Source organism: Microcaecilia unicolor, chromosome 10 (genome assembly GCF_901765095.1).
Source record: "Microcaecilia unicolor chromosome 10, aMicUni1.1, whole genome shotgun sequence".
NCBI lineage: Eukaryota > Metazoa > Chordata > Amphibia > Gymnophiona > Siphonopidae > Microcaecilia > Microcaecilia unicolor.
The window spans coordinates 153,781,698-153,797,265 of record NC_044040.1 but is presented as its reverse complement, the minus strand read 5'-3'; the positions used below and the strand labels follow the sequence as shown (position 1 = coordinate 153,797,265).

The following is a 15,568-nucleotide window of genomic DNA, read 5'->3' as shown; positions in this document are numbered from 1 at the left end:
GCACACCAGTTGACACCTGAAGACAAATCTCTTTGAAAAAGACCTTTATTTGTATAAGCAGGTTTACTCACAGTTAACTGCAGATCAGAGGTTGTGCCCCACTGGCAAAGAGTCTCCCTGGTACTGAGATTAGCAGCAGGTCAGAGCTGGCAGAATGGCGTACAACGCCCTCTTTCAGCAACATTCAAGGTAAGAACTAAGTTGTCTAATGTGGGTAACACATGAAAGGGATCTAAAAGTGGATGACAAAAATGGCCACTACCTCATGGACTACCGGAAACAAAACTGGACACACTCTGACCCAGTTAGCAGGGGGAAAAGCACCATGGGAGTAGAGCCCACTACCCTACACCCACCACAATGCATTGCTGATGTGACTCTGCAGTGCACCTAACAGAAAAGGTGTTACACTCACCCGAGAGCCACATCACAACCAGGGAAAGGCTGTCAGAGGATAGAACACATTCTGCTGTCATGGAGGCGGGTACGGCATTTGAGGCTGGCATAAAGGCTGGCAAAATATGTTTATAATTGTGTTTTTTTAGTGTGGGAGGGGGTTGGTGACCATAGGGGGAGTATGGGAAGGTCATCCCCGATTCCTTCTGGTGGTCATCTGGTGAGTTGGGGCACCTTTTCGAGGCTTGATCGTGAAAATAAAAGGACCAAGTAAACCCGGCAAAATACTGCTTAACGCCGCTTTTTTCCCCATTATCAGTGAAAGCCGGCCATCTGGTAGCCACGCCCATGCCCGCCCAGGTCCCGCCTTCGCTAAGCTACTGACACGCCCCAATGAACTTTCGCTGGCAAAGCAACGGGAAAGCGGCGATGCTGTCAAAAATGCTGCTTTCGATTATACCGATTTCTTCGCTTTTAAGAAATTGCCGGCCATCTCCCGATTTATGTCGGGAAATGGCCGGCGATCACTTTCGAAAATAAGCTGGATAAGGTACGATATGCAAACTGTTTTTTTCAGAGATAGGGAAGCAGTAGAACTATAGGCTATGAGTTGAGGTTGCAATGGTAGACTTAAGAGCAATATCAGGAAATACAGAAAAATGGTGGATGCCTGGAATGCCTTCCTGGGGGAGGTTATGGAGACAAAAAGGTGACGGAATTCAAGAATGCATGGGATAAACACAAGATCCCTATATAAAAAAAATGATGGCATCAAATTAATACAAAACTTAAATGTCCTCATAGCTGCAGTGAGCTTTGATGGCAATTCCAGAGGTTGAGAAGTAAGACCAATATCAGGAAGATGTCTATGGTGTGGGTACCATAAATGGCAAAGACAGATCAGGATAAATTGACCCCATAGCTGAAGTGAGCTTTGATTGCAACTCCAGTAGTTGGAAAGCAGGACTAGTGCCTGGCAGACTTCTATGGTCTGGCCCCAAAATTGTGAGGGAGAGAAAGAGATTAATATATCTATTTCTGAGACTACGTGGGAGTGTGGAACAGTTTAGGAAAAGCTTGAAAACACATTTCTTTGTTAAAGTGTGGGATTGAGCTTGTCATTTGTTGAACTGATGATAAAAGACAAAAAGTGAGGAGAGTGAATAAGGATACCAAAACATTTTTTATTCACATTAAAATTAAAAAATAAAAAGTAACGTAATTTGCATTAAAAATGACCCGACACGGCCGTGTTTCGGCCCAAAGGCCTGCCTCAGGGGTCTTTGTAATCTAAATAGAACAGTAAAACAAATTAAAGATATTGTTACAAATATATCGTAGACATGAATATGGTGAATAGAACAACAGACATTAGCTAAATGTATAGCATAAATGAACTAACAAACAAACGGAAAATTATCTGTGGCTCAATCTAATAACATAACATTGGGTAATGAAAGTCAAATGTATGTTTGAAGTTTACACTTCGTCAGGGAAGAGGCTTGCTGTAACAAAAGATATTTTCAGAAAACATGTCCATCAATTTTGTTGTATTAATACCATAATCTTTAAAGATTATTTACCATTTCTATGTTCGTTTCACTATGGCTGCGGCATTCTCCACAGCCCCTTCAATTTAAATAGGACTCAGCTGATCACGAAACGCCAATTCTGATAGGGCCACATATATTCAGCAGCAACCAATCAGACAAGCGACCACCAATCCAGTTCTGAGTTTAACCCAACGGGGTATAACGTATGCAGTTGAAAAATCATTCTTTGTTCCTTATAATTCAGCAGAGATCCAGCATTACCACCCTCCCAACCCAACTGGACTTGGTCTATAACACACCACTTCATGTCCTCTATCTGATGACTCTTCTCTATCCAGTGTTGAACCATAGGAGCAGATAAAACTTGATTTTTAATCCGGGACTTATGCTCATTGAGTCGAATTTTAACAGGGTGAATAGAACGCCCAACATAAATCAGTTGACAAGGGCAAATGAGGGCATAAACTGTATTTGTAGAATTACAATTTGTATAAGAACGAGCCACTATAGAACAGGCACTACCAGGAGGCATCCATGTCACACTTTCAATTTTTTTCTTGAGATAGTGAAACGAACATAGAAATGGTAAATAATCTTTAAAGTTTATGGTATTAATACAAAAAAATTGATGGACATGTTTACTGAAAATATCTTTTGTGACAGCAAGCCTCTTCCCTGACGAAGTGTAACGAAACCTGGCCATGTCGGCAGAGGTTTGAGCTGGAAGAAATCGCTGCTGCTACTTGTTTTAAGATAAGTTAAGCTTAAGCAATATTTTTGAAAAATGAATTGAAGATATATAGTTTTTAAGATACAAAGAGTACACGCAAGAAAAAGATAAAAATTTGCGGGTTGATCTATGAAGATGCAAATGACACCATTTACAGCTTGGGGCAAAGTCCCGTATGGTGGAAACTTTTGAAATATCTGAAGATCCCCGGATATCAAAAAATGTATGTTTATTTGTCCATTGATGATGATAGATATTGAGAAGCTGGTTTGAATATATTATGTGTTTGGGAGACTGATAATAGTTATTTTGAAACATTCCCCACACTAGAAGTTAGGTTTCCTTAATTTGATTGATCATAGGAATACATAGGCATCTTTAGCATTTAGCATGCGCCTATTTTAGCATGCATTAAAAATGCCAGTGCGCCTAAGTAAAATACCACCTAAGTGACTTCCAGGGGTCAATAATACCATCAGCCTTTGACTGCATGTGGTAAGGAACATTTTCTGCTTTGAACCTTCAATTTAGTCAATATTTATAGAACATGGCCTATTGCTCAGAAAAGAAATGGGCATCCCTGTTCAGTGATTAGAGAGGACAGTATCTGGTCAGCATATCTTGTGCTGTCCTATTAAAAAAAAAAAAAAAAACATGTGTGTTCATGTTACCACCTACTGTTCTATACAGGCAAGACATAAGCAGTGAAATTGATATTCCAATAAAGAGAAATGAAGCATTTTCACTTGACTTCAAAGATAAATAGTTGAATAAATGTAGGTGAGATGCTTTGAATTTAAATAATTTAATTAATATGAACTTCTTAGTACTGAATCATTATTGCAAAAAAAAAAAAATGGTGCTTGATAGAGAAGCCTCAAGGATTAGTAGTTCTAAGCAGTGGCTAAGGACTCTATTTTTCAGCATCTTTTGACATTCTTTTCTGTGAGGAAGCATCCATCACTACAATGCTTTCGATGCACATACACTCGTCTGCTCCTTTGTTATTTAGGAGTCTTGTTCAGAATGAAGTATCCTGAAAGAAGAAAACATTTCTCATGCGGTTTACCGAGTAAACACTGTGGTAAACATGAGATGAGCCATCTATCAAAAGCAGAAATACCGGTACTGAGGCAAATTGCTGTCCCTCTGAAAGTTGTTGGTGCCATATATCAATGTGATCCTCTGAGGCTCAGAAAAAGTTTGTCGCTTAGTTCACATTATAAGTTCAAGGTAATTTCAGTGTCTGATCAAAACAGTCCCTGAATTCAAAAGATACTTTGCCAAACTAAAATGCATAGACATATGGGAAATGGTGCTTAACTGTAGTGTTACTGTTATGGATAAAACTTCAGTTCTCTGTTTAATAATGTTTATACCTTTATAATGATAGTTCTGCATAATTTTTTCAGAACCAAGAATGGCAAGATTTATTGGTACTTACAAAGAAAACAGGATATGACTTGCAATGCATCATAAATGTTGCTTCAGAGCAGACATGAAAACTATGCAGTTTCACACATACTATACAAAATCTTCGAACTTGATAAGTCACAAATAATTGGGTTACAGTGCTTAGCCTATTGTTAAATGCTGTCCTTTATAGGTTAAATAACTAATGGATGAGCATACAAAGCTTCCAGAGGGAGAAACATGTCAAAAACAGCATGATAACTGATTTGTTTATTCAGTAAGAAGTAAAATTACAGATTAGAAAGTGATGACTTCTTAGGGAAACTGTCTGAATTGCAGGAATTCACACATACTTTCCGAATCTGCTCTATTTTGTATAATCATTGTTTCTTTTAGCTTTTCATATTATGCCTAAGGAGGATAGCAAAGATGGAATTACATGTCCGGGGAGGGGGGGGGGGGGGGGGGGGGAGAAGGGATTTTTAATTTTTAACTCTTTTAAAAATGTATTTTATATCTTTTTTTTTTTAGTGGGATATATGTGTTTAGGTCTGTCCTGTCAAGATTATGGAGTTCCTTTCTGATATATGCTTGTTATTTTGTTAATTGTGAATCACCTAGATCTGTGAAAGTTTGGCGGTATGTCAAATTCTAGTAAACTGTAAACTATACATGACCATGCAATACTGCAGTTTAATTTCATTCCATTAACTCTATAGTAACACCTCTCAGTTCCCATGGATGTAATGTTGAGTGTAGCCATCGTTGTTGCCACACATCTTCAGCTTGCAACCCTTATATGGCTTTTGTAATCTGTTTGCGTAATTGTCAATGTAATAATGAGCTGTCTCTCGTGTATGAGAACTTGCACATGATGCCTAAGGTGAAAAAGAAAGAGGTCGACAGAAATGAAATGGAGTATAAAGCCACTGACTAGGGTAGTTGTATTTGAAAATGAAAGTTTGTAAAGAGTCCAACAAATAGATTTTTTTCCATTAAACATTAAGGAATCCTTGTGATCAGTTTAGTGATAATGAAAATGAGGAAGCAATAACACTAAGAAAAAAATAAACAGAGAACACTCACTGTAGGACATGTATTTATTTGACTGCTGACCCCCAAGGATCCACCTTGGAGGTCAGCACTCAAGAAAAAGATCTAGGTGACATTGTAGATATTACACTGAAATCTACTCAGTGTGCAGTGGCGGCCAAAAAGCTAATTGGATTCTAGGAAAGAGATGATGAATAAGACCGGAAATTCTATAATGCCTTTGTATCACTCAATGGTGCGACTGCACTTGGAGTATTGTGTTCAGCTCTGGTTGCCATATCTCAAAAAAGATGTAGCGAAATTAGAAAGGCGGCGGTGGGGGGTGGGGGGGGGGAAGGGAGGCAAAAATGTGCCCCCCCCTCTCTGGCTCTGGCCCCCCCTACCACCGGATTCCAGATATGCCCCTGCTCCTAAGTGATTTGCTCTTGAGGACAAGGTGCCCATTACTCTAACCACTAGACTGCTCCCTTACTCTGCGCTGCTGTAACCGAATGAAAACGAGAACAATGCTGTTGGCACTGAAAGCTTTCACTAAATGAAAAAAAGTCTTAGGGATTTTATGTTATTACAATTCTGAAGGAAAAGCACAGAAATATCATATTAGAATCTTGCAGCAATACATTGTTGTGTTTTTATTAGGTTAAAAATTTAATATCAAGCTCCCTCTCAGAAAAAGACTTGCCTCTATAATATCTTTTAATAATATAAACAGTCTTTTTCCTGGAAAATGTTAGCAACACCATAATATTCAGGTGGTGCAGCAATGCTGGTGTAGTGAGTGGTTTGTTGTTGTTTTTTTTTATAATGCCTCCATGATGTGAAAAAAATGTTCATCTGTGCTATCTGGATAATAAGTGGCACTGACATTAAGATACTTTCTGTGTAGCTAAGCTGTTTAATTTAGGACTTTTTTTTGCTGTCTTAATTTAATAAACATAGCTGTAGAGCAGGGGTTCTCAAGCCAGCCCCCGGAACATACTTATCCAGTCAGGTATTCAAGGTACCCATAATGAATATGAAACCTGAGGCCTCAATCCATATGAGGCCTCAATCCATACATATGCACAGATGATGTCACGATCTACATCCCGTTCAAACATGATCTAAATGAAATCACTAATGACATCAACCACAGCTTCCAAATCATGAATTCATGGGTGGATGCATTTCAATTAAAACTTAATGCTGAAAAAACACAATGTTTCATCCTCTCATCACAACATAACATGAGTAAATCCACTACTATAATCACACCAAACTTCTCCCTTCCTGTCTCAGACAGCCTGAAAATTCTTGGAGTTACCATTGACCAAAATCTCACACTAGAAAGCCATGTGAAGAATACCACAAAGAAAATGTTCCACTCAATGTGGAAACTCAAAAGAGCAAAACCTTTCTTCCCAAGGGATATATTTCACAGACTGGTACAATCAATGGTGCTACGTCACCTAGACTACTGTAATGCACTCTATGCTGGCTGTAAAGATCAAATCATCAAGAAACTTCAAACAGCCCAAAACACTGCAGCCAGACTCATATTTGGTAAAACAAAATACGAGAGTGCCACACCCCTAAGAGAAAACCTTCACTGGCTCTCACTTAGGGAATGTATTACGTTTAAAGTTTGTACCCTGATTCATAAAATCATTTACGGAGATGCCCTGGTCTACATGTTAGACCTCATAGACTTACCACCCAGGAACACTAAAAGATCTTCACGTACATTCCTGAATCTTCACTTCCCCAGTTGCAAAGGATTAAAATACAAATTAACACACGCATCCAGCTTTTCCTACATAGGCACGCAGCTTTGGAATGCATTACCACTTGATGTGAAAATAATACGTGACCTAATCAACTTTTGGAAATCACTGAAGACCTACCTCTTCAACAGTGCATACCACAACGATCCACCATTTGAACTTTAGCACATTACTGCTTTAATTGTTATTCTGATTGTGTTCTCTTTTTACCTGATACTTCATTCCACTATGTTATCCATATTCTTATGTAATTACCAATTGTATGTTTTACTCTGGTATGGCGATAGCCATGGCAGAACAATGTAAGCCACATTGAGCCTGCAATTAGGTGGGAAAATGTGGGATACAAATGCAACAAATAAATAAACAAACAAACAAACAAACAAACAAACAGAAGACAGTCTACTGCAGAAGTAGAACAGACAATCAAACAATAGCAGTGATCCAAGAATGGACAAATACAGCAAGAGTTTATCCAAATGTCAATTTTAAGGAAACTTGACCCAACCTGGCCAAGTTTCTGAAAAACATTCGTCAGGTATCACATACAGGCTTATTTTCGAAAGAGAAGGGCGCCCATCTTTCGACACAAATCGGGAGATGGGCGTCCTCTCAGGGTCGCCCAAATCGGCATAATCGAAAGCCGATTTTGGACACCCTCAACTGCAGTCCATTGTGGGGATGACCAAAGTTCATTGGGGCATGTCGGAGGTGTCACGAAGGCGGGACTGGGGCGTGCTTAAGAGTTGAGCGTCCTCGGCCAATAATGGAAAAAAGAAGGGCGTCCCTGGCGAGCATCTGGTCGACTTTACTTTGTCCATTTTTTTTCACGACCAAGCCTCAAAAAGGTGCCCAAACTGACCAGATGACCACCGGAGGGAATCGGGGATGACCACCCCTTACTCCCCCAGTGGTCACCAACCCCCTCCCACCCTAAAAAAAAACTTTAAAAAGATTTTGTGCCAGCCTCTATGCCAGCCTCAAATGTCATACCCAGCTCCATGACGGCAGTATGCAGGTCCCTGGAGCAGTTTTAGTGAGAGCAGTGCACTACAGGCAGGCGGACCCAGGCCCATCCCCCTTCTACCTGTTACACTTGTAGTGGTAAATGTGAGCCCTCCAAAACCCACCCGAAACCCACTGTACCCACATGTAGGTGCCCCCCTTCACCCCTTAGGGCTATGGTAGTGGTGTACAGTTGTGGGGAGTGGAGTTTGGGGGGGTTGGGGGCTCAGCACCCAAGGTAAGGGAGCTATGCACCTGGGAGCAATTTGTGAAGTCCACTGCAGTGCCCCCTAGGGTGTCCGGTTGGTGTCCTGGCATGTCAGGGGGACCAGTGCACTACGAATTCTGGCTCTTCCCATAACCAAAGGGCTTGAATTTGGTCGTTTTTGAGAGGGGCGTCCTCGGTTTCCATTATGGCTGAAAACCGGGGACGACCATCTCTAAGGTCGACCATCTCAACATTTAGGTCAACCATCTCTAAGGTTGACCTAAATGTTGACATTTGGGTGTATCCGACCATATTATCAAAACGAAAGGTGGACACCCATCTTGTTTCGATAATACGGGTTTCCCCGCCCCTTCGCCGGGACGACCTTAGAGATGGGCACCCTTAGAGATGGTCATCCCCATTCGATTTTGCCCCTCCACGTTAATTTTAATTTTAATTACAGACTGTAGTGTTTAAATTAATATGTATGTTGAGCACTGAATGTATGTATGACCATCACTGCCATTATCCACTGAATTTAGCTCTTCTGTTCATATAGCTAATTAGGGAGGCGGGGATAGTGCTGGGAAGACTTATATGGTCTGTGCCAGAGCCGGTGGTGGGAAGCGGGACTGGTGGTTGGGAGGCGGGGATAGTGCTGGGCAGACTTGTATGGTCTGTGCCAGAGCCAGTGGTTGGGAGGCAGGGCTGGTGGTTGGGAGGCAGGGCTGGTGATTGGGAGGCGGGGATAGTGCTGGGCAGACTTATACGGTCTGTGCCCTGAAGAGCACAGGTACAAATCAAAGTAGGGTATGCACAAAAAGTAGCACATATGAGTTATCTTGTTGGGCAGACAGGATGGACCGTGCAGGTCTTTTTCTGCCGTCATCTACTATGTTACTATGTAGTGACTGAATATTATCACTGTACAGATAGGGTCGGCTTCAGTAAATGGCGCTGAAAAATTGGTACTGGGAAAAATCAGCACTCATCGCTATTCAATAAAGGGCACTCTGGGGTGAGCACCATTTTTAGAATTGCACCTAGTGAGGATTCCTGTGCCCAACTTTGGGCGTGAAGACATGCAAACTGAAACCTGGTGTAAATCCTGGTGCACAAGTTGGGTACAGATCCCCAGAATTCTATAACACTGTGCTCATCTTTTGAGAATGCCCCTGATCCAGCCATTCCCCTCCCATGACCATGCCCCCTTTTGGGTTGCATACTATGGGATTTGGTTGCCCAGGATTATAGAGTAGAGCACAGCCAGATGTGCGTCCAACTCCTAATTAGTGCCAATCAATGTCAATAATTGATTGTTAGAATCCAATTATTGATGTTAATTTGCTTGTTAATCAATAAAGTTGCACATGCATCTCAGGATCACACCCAAATTTGGGTAATTAGGCACACTTTATAGAATCCAGGGTTTAATATTTGGTTCCTGTCCCCTCTCTGCTCTTCCTTCAATCCTTCAATATATGAATAGTTTCTAGCTGGTTAAGGGGTTCTTTTACAAAGCCGTGGTAAAACGTGGCCTGTGGTAATGTGGATGTGTCTTTTAGGCACGTGCTGGGCCATTTTTTACCGCAGCTGGAAAAAAGCTATTTTATAATGGGCTGGGAAATGGGCCTTCTCTAATATTAAAACTTACGGTCTGAGCCCTTACCACCACCCGATGACCTAGAGGAAAGGGTTCACACGTTACCCACATAGTAACTATGCAGCGTGTGCCAACGTGGGAATGCACCCCATGGTAGACAATAGAAAACTATTTTCTACAGCAGGATTCGGTGTGCGCCAGAATCAGAATTACCTCTAGGTGCATGCTGTACCCTGGCAGTAGTGCCGATTGGGCGCGTGCTACCCTTGCGTTAGCCCTTTTGTGCCTTTGTAAAAGGGCCTCTATAAGATATACATTTTTTAAATGTTGGAAGAAGTTTATTATTCTTTTGTCAGTACTTCTCATTCTTCTATTGCAGAGATTTTGTCAACAATATGAAACGATCAAGAACATTTTATGCTTCCTTAGCTGAGAGGCTGTGTAATGCGGTAGTACGAGACAGCTCCACCTGCTGGAATGGAGAAGATGTGGTGGAAAGGTATACGTATACGGCTTTTATATTTAATGTGCTTTTTTATGGTGCAAGCAGTTCTTTTATGATCCCCAAACTGAAACAATCATAGGAACCGTTTCACTAAACAGCAATAAAAGTTGCAATTACTGAGGATTAACATAGGAATTTACTGCACAGTAGCAGCAAGTTTAACACATCATTTATTGGGGGCATTCCCAATATTTTTTATTGCAGGTCGTGAATTAACATTCCCATTAATCCACGTACTTGCTCCCGGTTAACACAGAAGCACCTCATAATTAGGAGATGGTAGGGTTCCTGCCAGTGGCGTAGCGAGGTGGGACACCAGGGGAGCGGCCGCTCCCCCAAATGAAGTTCTGCTGGCGCCAGCACCTATTTTTTTCTCAATGTGTTGCATTGAAAATGTGCGCCAGCGGAAGTCTGCTCTCGTGCCACTTTCACTCCCCATGCGCTGTCAACCTGGCTCCGCTTCTGGTTCCTGCATTAATTGTGCATTATGCTATGCTCCCTGGCACAAAGAACACTTAATGCATGGTTTGTCACGCAGTAATTGCTAAACTAATGCACAGCCTCTTAATGTTGCAGTTGCTATGTGGTAAACCACATGTTAAATGCTTAATGCTGTTTAGTAAAAGGGCCCCATAATGTTGTAACATGGTTTGAATTTTTTTCTTTGGAAAATGCTATTCATTATTCTTCTAGTCTAAAACACATTGGCAGATACATTCTATAGACTTCATTATTTGGTTTTCATGAGTTGGCAGCTGGAGATGTCACGTAGGGCCGAAATTACAATTCTCTCTTATTCTTGATAAGGAAATGGTGTGATCTGACAAGTGTATCAAGGATAATTTCATAGCAGGGTTCCATATATAGTCTGTGGGGTTTTTCTATACCATTCTTTTGGTTCTGGAAAAATCCTCACAGACAAAGCCAATGAGAACAGAATTATTTATACAGTGACATCACCTGTCACTGGCAGTAAAAGTGCTCTCATGACTTGTCTCTATTTCTCTCTATTAGGAGGGAGGGGTTAAGATGGCAGATATTACAATGAAGAAAGGGTTTTGTTGAGGAGGGAATTTTTCTTTAGTGTAAAAGCAATAGTAAAATTCAAACATTGTCTTTTGTTTTTTCTGCCTCCTGTCATAAACCCTTACTCCAAGGGAAGCCCTTATGCCTATATCCTAGCCAGGTGCCTGAACTTCAACCCTGCCTTGTAGTGATTGGGAAAATTGGGTAAACCCCACTATCCTTCTGTAAGACTTAAGGAGAAGGGGAGCATTGGCTGCATTTTTTTCCACTGGTATTCCCAGCTGGGCAACAGAGCTCAGGGACTCAATTGACTATTTTTACTGATCCCTGCTTTACTTCCAAAAGGTTGAGGGTAGGACATATTTATGCCCACTCCAGAGGTTAGCTGTGCCATCTCATAACAAAGGAATTGTGAAGCGCTGCGTACGACTGGTAGCGCTATAGAAATGATTTATAGTAGTAGTAGTAGACTCAGCAACAAGAGATCCAAATGTTCATGAGAGGTCATCAAAGACTAAGTGTGTTGCAGTTTGTTATCTTATGCACTGCTGAAGTTAAGGGCTGAAACTAAATGGGCAGAGAGTGATAGAGAATACCTGACCTGCCAAGTCTCTTGTATTGAACTGGAGACTCCCGCTTTTGAAGGTGATCTCCCACACTCCTGCTGTGCAGCTTCCCCTTCCCATGGGACACACCTCAATAAAACATCATCTCCTGCTTCCGCTTGACCAGGCTAATGATAAGAGCCATGGGACAGGCCCAGTGGCGTTCTGAGGGGCGATGACACCCGGGGCGGATCGTCGATGCACCCGCCCCCCGGGTGCAGCACCCCCCGTGCAGCATGACCCCCCACCCTGGCGAAAGAACCCTCCTGGGTGCACTCCGCTGGGGGGGGGGGGGGTGCCGCGCGCCGGTCAGCGTCGTTCGTTTCCATCCTCCCTCTGCCCCGGAACAGGTTACTTCCTGTTCTGGGGCAGAGGGAGCATGGAAACGAACGACGCTGACCGGCGCGCGGCACCCCCCCAGCGGCGTGCACCCGGGCGGACCGCCCCCGCCGCCCCCCCCCGGTACGCCACTGGACAGGCCTATGTTACGCATGGATAGGCAATACAAAAACATGTACATAGGCACCTATTTGTCTGTATATGGCATAGAACACTCCTTGAATGTAGGTGCAATCCCATATATCTGCATGAGAGCAGATGTAAATGAAGTCATGTACTTTATGCACATATGTAAATAGATTAAGATATTTCATAAAATCTGCACACACATATTCTAATTCTGCCCACACTCCACCCACACTTCATGCCTGTGCATGTCCACTGGCAATGTATGTTTCATCATGTCATGGAGTGCAGAACTGAATGATTTTCTGACACCTCTTCCTTAATTAATATTAATGGTAGTTCACACACAGTCCTGTCCTCAAAACTACTTTAACAACTCTCAGTTTGTTCACACAATGCTACTGATTGAAAAGAGGAAAAGAGAGTTTTTACAAAGGGTTACAACCACTTAGCTTTTCATGCTTTCATATTTACGAAATTAGCAATTAATTCATTGTCTAACAGGGCAAATTTATTGCTCTCATTGTCAGCAATATTTTTAAAACAATGCTCATCACATTATTGATCACACACAAAAACATCTTCTACCTGCTTCCACACCCACACCACACATACTCTTTCTCACTCTCCTAACACATTCTCCAAATACCCACATACATCCACATATATACCCACAAACCTTACCAAACCCATATGCACATGTATCTATACATGCATACCAACTTTTCCCTACCATTACCACATTCACATCCCTCATCCCTCCAACACACATTGGCTAACTCTAAAGAGTGGGTTTGGGATCAGCAAGGGCTTCAGGAGCTGTGAGCTAGAAGTGTGAATGGGGATGGGGACAATGAGAAATCCATTGGGATGGTGAGGGGATGGTAGAAAAATGATTTTAGAGGCAGACTTGGATATTGTTGGTATTACAGAGATATAGTTCAATGAATCCCATAAATGGGATGCAATCATACTGGCCATAATCGTTTTAGGAATGATAAGGAGGGCCGAAGAGATGGAGGAGTGGCACTGTATATGAAAAATAATATCAGAACAGCTGAAATGCAGGGAAACTGGGGAAAAGAAGAAGTGATATAGATCGTCTTGGAAAGAGAAGGTGGAACCTGTATCTACATGGGTGTTATCTACAGACCTCTGGTACAAATGGAGAAGCGGGATAAGGATCTGATTAGATATCCATAAGCTTGGAATGAAAGGGGAGGTGATGTTGCTGGGAGATTTCAACTTGCCTGATGTGGATTGGAACATCCCACTGGCAGAGTTGGAAAGAAGCAGCGAGATCATGGATGCCTGTCAAAGTGCTTTGCGCAGACAAATGGTGACGGAACCCATGAGGGAAGGGGCAGCTCAGGATTTAGTGCTCACAAATGGAGGAAGTATCCAAAGTCTGGGTAGGTGTGCACCTAGGTAATAGCGATCATCACACGGTATGGTTTGCTATAAGAGCAAAAGCGGAGTACAGATGTACAAAACTCAAAGTACTGGATTTCAGATATGCTGATTTTGGTAACATGGGGAATTCGTGAAAAAGAGCTGATAGCATGGTCAAGCACAGGAGAAGTGAAAAGACAGTGGTCCAAGCTGAAAGTTTCTAAAAATCTGCAGGTTTTTGTTTTGTGCCGGTATGCACTGGTACTGCGTGCCGGCACCTTTTTATCCCGGCGAGTCTTGCACCCTTTCTCTCACTCCCCTACTTACTGTTTTTTTACGGACTCGGCAGCGCGAATGGTGCAGCGATTGAGAGAGGCCGGCAGCATCAGAGCTTCACTCTTCAAGTCCTGCCTACTTTGTTTCAACTTCCTGTTTCTGCATAGGCGGGACTCGCAGAGGGAAGCTTCAACGTTGGCAGCCTCTCTCAATCGCTGCACCGTTCGCGCTACCGAGTCCAATGCTGGCAGCTTTTCTTTTTTGCTTTACTGGCTGGCAGGCAAGCACTGGGCTGGGAGAAGGAGGATGGGCTGGGGGAAGAAGAATCGCTGGACATGGATGGGATGGGAGGGCAGGGGAGAGAGGAGAATCGCTGGACATGGATGGGAGGGGAGGGCAGGGAAGAGAGATTCGCTGGACATGGATGGGAGGGGAGGGCAGGGGAGAGAGGAAACATGTTGGACATGGATGGGAGGGGAGGGCAGGGAAGAGAGAATTGCTGGACATGAATGAGAGGGGAGGACAGGGGAGAAAGGAGAATCGCTGGACATGGATGGGAGGGAAGGACAGGGAAGAGAGAATTGCTGGACATGGATGGGAGGGGAGGGCAGGGAAGAAAGAATTGCTGGACATGGATAGGAGGAGAGGTGAGGGTTTGGGAGAGAGGAGAATTGCTGGACATGGATGGAAGGGGAGGGCAGGGGAGAGAGGAGAATCGCTGGACATGGATGGGAGGGGAGGGCAGGAGAGAGAGGAGACATGCTGGACATGGATGGGAAGGGAGGGCAGGGGAGAGAGGAGACATGCTGGACATGGATGGGAGGGGAGGGCAGGGAAGAGAGAATTGCTGGACATGAATGAGAGGGGAGGACGGGGGAGAAAGGAGAATCCATGGACATGGATGGGAGGGCAGGGGAGAGAGGAGAATCGCTGGACATGGATGGCAGGGGAGGACAGGGGGCAGAGGAGAATTGCTAGACATGGATTTGAGGGGAGGGCAGGGGAGAGAGGAGCCATACTGGACATGGATGGGAGGGGAGGGCAGGGGAGAGAGGAAACATGCTGGACATGGATGGGAGGGGAGGGCAGGGAAGAGAGAATTGCTGGACATGAATGAGAGGGGAGGACGGGGGAGAAAGGAGAATCCATGGACATGGATGGGAGGGAAGGACAGGGAAGAGAGAATTGCTGGACATGGATGGGAGGGGAGGGCAGGGAAGAAAGAATTGCTGGACATGGATAGGAGGGGAGATGAGGGTTTGGGAGAGAGGAGAATTGCTGGACATGGATGGAAGGTGAGGGCAGGGGAGAGAAGAGAATCGCTGGACATGGATGGGAGGGGAGGGCAGGGAAGAGAGGAGACATGCTGGATATAGATGGGAAGGGAGGGCAGGGGAGAGAGGAGACATGCTGGACATGGATGGGAGGGGAGGGCAGGGGAGAGAGGAGAATCGTTGGACATGGATGGCAGGGGAGGACAGGGGGCAGAGGAGAATCGCTAGACATGGATTTGAGGAGAGGGCAGGGGAGAGAGGAGACATACTTGACATGGATGGGAGGGGAGGTCAGGGAAGA

At 43.6% G+C, this 15,568-nt stretch overlaps 1 protein-coding gene across 2 annotated transcripts in view; it reads left to right on the top strand.

Moving 5' to 3' along the window:
• Positions 1-15,568, top strand: part of LOC115478870 (glypican-5-like) — a 1,084,132-nt gene that overhangs the window by 375,345 nt on the left and 693,219 nt on the right. For both annotated transcript variants that reach the window (XM_030216505.1, XM_030216504.1), the window contains one exon: positions 10,104-10,223. In XM_030216505.1, the coding sequence (XP_030072365.1) occupies positions 10,104-10,223 (120 nt within the window). The remainder of the gene's footprint in view (positions 1-10,103; positions 10,224-15,568) is intronic.